The sequence below is a fragment of the Ailuropoda melanoleuca genome, chromosome X (genome assembly GCF_002007445.2).
Source record: "Ailuropoda melanoleuca isolate Jingjing chromosome X, ASM200744v2, whole genome shotgun sequence".
In the NCBI taxonomy this organism is placed as follows: Eukaryota; Metazoa; Chordata; class Mammalia; order Carnivora; family Ursidae; genus Ailuropoda; species Ailuropoda melanoleuca.
This window is the reverse complement of record NC_048238.1, coordinates 65,898,994-65,905,167: the sequence shown is the minus strand read 5'-3', so window position 1 is coordinate 65,905,167 and position 6,174 is coordinate 65,898,994. Positions and strand designations below refer to the sequence as shown.

Genomic DNA, 6,174 nt, shown 5'->3' with positions numbered 1-6,174 from the left:
GGTATATGACTGGCACACAGTTCAGGAATAATTCTACAAACACAGGGAAATTCATGAATTTTGGTAAATATGCCCTAACATTCGCAGTTGAAATTTCCCTAAATCCTTGCTTTTTTGTTTTAAAGATTTTATTTATTTATTTGACAGAGATAGAGACAGCCAGTGAGAGAGGGAACACAAGCAGGGGGAGTGGGAGAGGAAGAAGCAGGCTCACAGCAGAGGAGCCCGATGCGGGGCTCGATCCCAGAACGCCGGGATCACGCCCTGAGCTGAAGGCAGACACTTAACCGCTATGCCACCCAGGCGCCCCAATCCTTGCTTTTTTAACTAGGAAAATCTTAATTTTTTTCTTGTTATCCTGACTTGTGACTTGAACCCGACTTCTTTTTCTTCTTACTATGTTTCTTGCGCTGTTTCTTCTTCTTTTTCTTTGCTTTTTCTGTTGCTTTTTCTTGCTCTTCATGTCTTCTCTTCTTTTTTGCTTGCACTTCCTCTTCATAATCTGATTCTGATGAGGACTCTGATGATGAGGGTTTATCTTCAGGATAAGTCTTCTTTCTTTTTTTGCTGAGACTTCTAATATACTTTTCTTTCTCTGTTTCATCTTTTGACTTCTTTTTCTTTTTCACAGATTCCTTGCTTTCTGATTCAGATTCATATGTAGACCTTTCTGATGATTTGTATGAATGGTTCTTCTTTTTCTTTCTCTTTTTTCCTTGTTTCTTTTCCTCATTCTCAGAATCTGAACTGCTTGAAGAATCAGAAATTGATGAAGAAGAAGATGAAGACCTTGGACAAGATTTCTTCTTTTTCTTTTTCTTTTTTTCTTTTTTTTTAGAAGAGCTCTCATTTCCACTCAATAATTTCTCCCTACTTTTTTCTAATTCTTTTTTCCAATTCTCATTCATTTTTTCTTCAAATTCAGCTAATGCCTTGGAGCCTTTCTTTTTATTTTCTAATTGTTTCTTCACTTCTTCCCAGGTAGGCCTTGGTCGATTCAGATAATCTTGTATTGTTGGGCCTGTAGATTGAGTTGGGCCCCTCCATCTGGCCATTGCTATAGGATTCATGTAGGCCACTCGATTATCCCGCTTCCCCATGGTGCCTGAAGGTTCCAAGAACAGACTCTCAATGCTAAGAAGAATAAAGATAAACCCTCCTTTGGTTCTTCACCTGCTGGTAAATCAAGCAGGTTCCATTCTGTTAGAGAAGCAGAAGGAATGGTTACAAAATGCCTTTAATATAAGACAAAATAAACACATACACTTAATTGCTCACCATCTATCAGTACAGTAGAAATTTTCCAAATCTTAGACATTGGAAACAAAGAATAGACACATTTAAGACTTTTGCATACTTAAGATATTGTGGTATGAATATAACAAAGTATTTTATATACCTCATGTAAGGTTCAGACTTACCTAAATTCTTTAAACAAATACTTCCTTTTATATTATATGATACTGTTTTTTCTTTCATTCAGCCTTATATAGTATAAAAAGAGAGAAATTTCTATAGCTAAATTCTGTATGAGGCAGATCTCCTCCAACTTAAGAAAGTGCAGCACAACCCACTCCACTCTGACAGTAACCTAGGAGTTGTACCTGAAAAATCCTCTCCCTCAAGTCTCACATCTAATCCATTACAATAACCTGCTGTTTAAGCCTTGACAATAGGTCTCATATCCATTCACTTTTCTCCAAATATATTGTCACCAATTCAGTACAGGCACTATCAACTCTCACTTGGACTATTAATCTCTAGTATCAGTTCAGTGTTATCTGCCAGGACTGCTTAGTGTTTTGTAACAGATTATGTCATTCAATCTCTAGACTAATTCTATGAGGATGATTCTATTATTATCCCTATTTCACAGATGAAGAAACTGAGTTTTACAGGATTTGAGTAACTTGCCTAAAGTAATAGCTAATAAATGTCCAAACTAGGATTTAAACAAAGACAACCTGATTTCAAACCCTGAACACCTAACATAACACTATATTGCCTCTTTACATCAACCTCTTAATTGATACCCTTATTTCTACCCTTACTCTCTTCCCTTCCAGCTCCACACTACAACCAATAGGTCTTAAAATACTACAGTGGCTTTATATTTTAATGAGAGTCAAATCCAGGAGCCTATAAAGGTCCTATACCATCTGTCCTGCTTCCTTCTCTTACTTTTTTTTCGTTGTTGAAAGACTTTATTTATTTAACAGAGAGAGAGAGAGAGTGAGAGCGCATAAGTAGGTAGAGCAGCAGGCAGAGCACTAGACAGGGCAGTAGGCAGAGGGAAAGGGAGAAGCAGACAGCCCGCTGAGCAGAGAGCCTGATGTGTGACTCAATCCCAGGACCCTGGGATCATGACCTGAGCCGAAGGCAGACACTTAACCGACTGAGCCACCCAGGTGCCTCTCTCTTTTACTTTGGTCATCCCGTTTCTCAATTCTATCTTTTCTTTTCTCTTCGTTCTGGAACATGATAAGCTCCAAGCTTAGCCATCATGGCCCGTGCTACTCCATTCTTCAGGTATCAGTTTGTTTGTTTGTTTGTATTTATTTATTGATGTAATTAATAATTAACTTATTTTTAGAAAGGGGGGAGGGCCAGAGGGAGAGAATCTTTTTTTTTATTATATTATGTTAGTCACCATACAGTAAGTACATCCCTAGTTTTTGATGTAAAGTTCCATGATTCATTACTTGCATATAACACCCAGTGCACTGTGCAATACATGCCCTCCTTAATACCCATCACCAGCCTATCCCATTCCCCCACCCAGCCTCCCCTCTGAAGCCCTCAGTTTGTTTCCCAGAGTCCACAGTCTCTCATGGTTCATTCCACCTTCTGTTAACCGCCCCCATTCTTCTTCCCCTTCTTCTCCTACCGATCTTCCTACTTATGTTCCATAAATGAGTGAAACCATATGATAATTGTCTTTCTCTGCTTGACTTATTTCGTTTAGCATTATCTGCTCCAGTGCCGTCCATGTTGCAGCAAATGTTGAAAATTCATTCCTTATGGGGCGCCTGGGTGGCAGAGCGGTTGGGCGTCTGCCTTTGGCTCAGGGCGTGATCCCGGCGTTGTGGGGTCGAGCCCCACATCAGGCTCTTCTGCTGTGAGCCTGCTTATTCCTCTCCCACTCCCCCTGCTTGTGTTCCCTCTCTCACTGGCTGTCTCTAACTCTGTTGAATAAATAAATAAAATCTTTTAAAAAAAAAAAAAAAGAAAATTCATTCCTTCTGATAGCTGAGTAATATTCCATTGTATATATGGACCACAGCTTCTTAATCCAGTCATCTGTTGAAGGGCATCTCGGTTCCTTCCACGATTTAGCTATTGTGGACAATGCTGCTATGATCATTGGGGTGCATAAGGCCCTTCTCTTCAATACGTCTGTATCTTTGGGGTAAATACCCAGTAGTGCAATTGCTGGATCATACGGTAGCTCTATTTTTAACGTTGTAAGGGACCTACACACTGTTTTCCAGAGTGGCTATACCAATTTGCATTCCCACCAAAATGTAAGAGGGATCCACTTTCTCCACATCCTCTCCAACAATTGTTGTTTCCTGAATTGTCAATTTTTGCCATTCTAACTGCTGTGAGGTCGCATCTAGTGTGGTTTTGATTTGAATTTCTCTGATGGCTAATGATTTTCAACACTTTTTCTTGTGTCTGTTAGCCATTTGTATGTCTTCATTAGAAAAATGTCTGTTCATATCTTCTTCCTGTTTTATGATTTATTTGTTTCTTGTGTATTGAGTTTGAGAAGTTCTTTGTAGATCTTGGATACCAGTCTTTTATCTGTAGTGGTCATTCGCAAATATCTTTTCCCATTCCGTGGGCTGCCTCTTAGTTTTTTTGACTGGTTTCTTGGCTGTGCGGAAGATTTTTATCTTGAGGAAGTCTCAAAAGTTCATTTTATCTTTTGTTTCTCTTGCCTTTGGAGATGTGTCATGAAAAAGTTGCTGTGGCCGATGTCGTAGAGGTTGCTGCCTATGCTCTCCTCTAGGATTTTGATGGATTCCTGTCTCACATCGAGGTCTTTCATCCATTTGGAGTTTATCTTTGTGTATGGTGTGAGAGAGTGGTCACGTTTCATTCTTTTGCATGTAGCTGTCCAATTTTCCCAGCACCATTTATTGAAGAGACTGTCTTTTTTCCACCAGATGTTTTTTCCTGCTTTGTCAAAGATTAGTTCCCCAAAGAGCCGAGGGTCCATTTCTGGATTCTCTATTCTGTTCCATTGATCTCTGTGTCTGTTTTTGTGCCAGTACCATGCTGTCTTTGTGATCACAGCTTTGTAGTACAACTTGAAATCCAGCATTGTGATGCCCCCAGCTTTGTTTTTCCTTTTCAACAGTTCCTTGGTGATTCGGGGCCTTTTCTGGTTCCACACAAATTTAAGGGCTGTTTGTGCCAGTTCTTTGAAAAATGTCATTGGTATTTTGATCGGGATGACATTGAAAGTGCACATTGCTCTGGGTAGCATAGACATTTTAACTATGTTAATTTTTCCGATCCATGAGCATGGAATAATTTTCCATCATTTTGTGTCTTCTTCAATGTCTTTCAGGAGTCATTTGTAGTTTCTAGAATATAGATCCTTTAAGTCTCTGGTGAAGTTAATTCCGATATAACGTATGAATTTTGGTGCTATTGTAAATGGAATGGATTCCTAATTTCTCTTTCTTCAGTCTCACTGTTTGTGTATAGAAATGCAACTGATTTCTGAGCATTGATTTTGTATCCCACCACATTACTGAATTCCTCTATAAGTTCGAGTAGTTTGGGATGGATTCTTTTGGGTTTTCCAAATAGAGTGTCACGTCATCTGTGAAGAGAGACAGTTTGACTTCTTCTTTGCTGATTTGGATACATTTTATCTTTTTTGTTGTCTGATTGCTGTTGCAAGGACTTCTAGTACTATGTTGAATAATGATGGTGAGAGTGGGCATCCTTTTCGTGTTCCTGACCTTAAGGGAAAGACTTTCAGCTTTTCCCCATTGAGAATGATATTTGCTGTAGGCTTTTCATAGGTGATTTTTATGAAATTGAGGAATGTACCCTCTATCCCTACACTCTGAAGTGTTTTATTCAGGAAAGGATGCTGTATTGTGTCAAATGCTTTTTCTGCATCTACTGAGAGGCTCATATGGTTCTTGACTCTTTTCTTGTTGATATGATGTATCACACTGATATTTGAACCACCTTGCATCCCAGGGATGAATCCCACTTGGTCTTGTTGGTTAATCCTTTTAATGTACTATTGGATACTATTAGCTGGGATCTTGTTGAGAATCCTGGCATCCATATTAATCAGGGATATCGGTCTGTAATTCTTTTTCCTGGGGTCTTTGCCTCGTTTGGGGATCAAGGTAATACTGGCCTCATAGAATGAATTTGGTAGTTTTCCTTCCATTTCTATTTTTGAAACAGCTTCAGGAGAAGAGGTATTATTTCTTTGAATGTTTGGTAAAATTCCCGGGAGAATCCATCAGGCCCTGGACTCCTGTTTTTCGGGAGGTTTTTGATCACTGCTTCAACCTCTTCATAATTAATCAGTCTGTTTAAAAAATCAATTTCTTCCTGTTTCAGCCTTGGTAGTTTATAGGTTTCCAGGAAGTCATCCATTTCTTCCAGGATATTTAATTTATTGGCATAAAGCTGTTGTTAGAAGTTTCTAATGATCCTTCCTATTTCATTGGTGTTGGTGGTGACCTCTCCCTTTTCATTCATAATTTTGTTAATTTGTGTCTTTTCTCTATTCTTTTGAATAAGTCCTGCCAGTGGGTTGTCTCTTTTATTTATTCTTTCAAGAACCAGCTTCTGGTTGTGTTGATCTGCTCTACTGTGCTCCTAGTTTCTAATTCATTGATATCTGCTCTAATCTTGATCAGTTGCTTCTTCGTGCGTAGATTAGGGCTATTCATCTGTTCCTGTTCCAGCTTCTTGAGGTGAGAATATAAAAACTGCCTTTTAGATTTTTCTATTCTTTTGAGTGAGGCTTGGATGGCTATGTATTTTCCCCTTAGGACTGCCTTTGCAGTGTCCCATAGGCTTTGGACTGTTGTGTTTTCATTTTCGTTGGTCTCCATAAATTGTTCAAATTGATTTTTGATTTCCTGATTTATCCAATCATTCTTGAGCAGGATGGCTCTTACTTTCCAA

General features: G+C 38.9%; 1 protein-coding gene across 1 annotated transcript in view; it reads right to left on the bottom strand.

The window, feature by feature from the left end:
* Positions 1 to 339: 339 nt before the first annotated feature.
* Positions 340 to 6,174, bottom strand: part of FAM133A (family with sequence similarity 133 member A) — a 51,596-nt gene continuing 45,761 nt past the window's right edge. Inside the window, exon 3 of the mRNA XM_019809891.2 lies at positions 340 to 1,200. Within this exon, the coding sequence (XP_019665450.1) occupies positions 354 to 1,100 (747 nt within the window). The 5' untranslated portion in view covers positions 1,101 to 1,200 and the 3' untranslated portion in view covers positions 340 to 353. The remainder of the gene's footprint in view (positions 1,201 to 6,174) is intronic.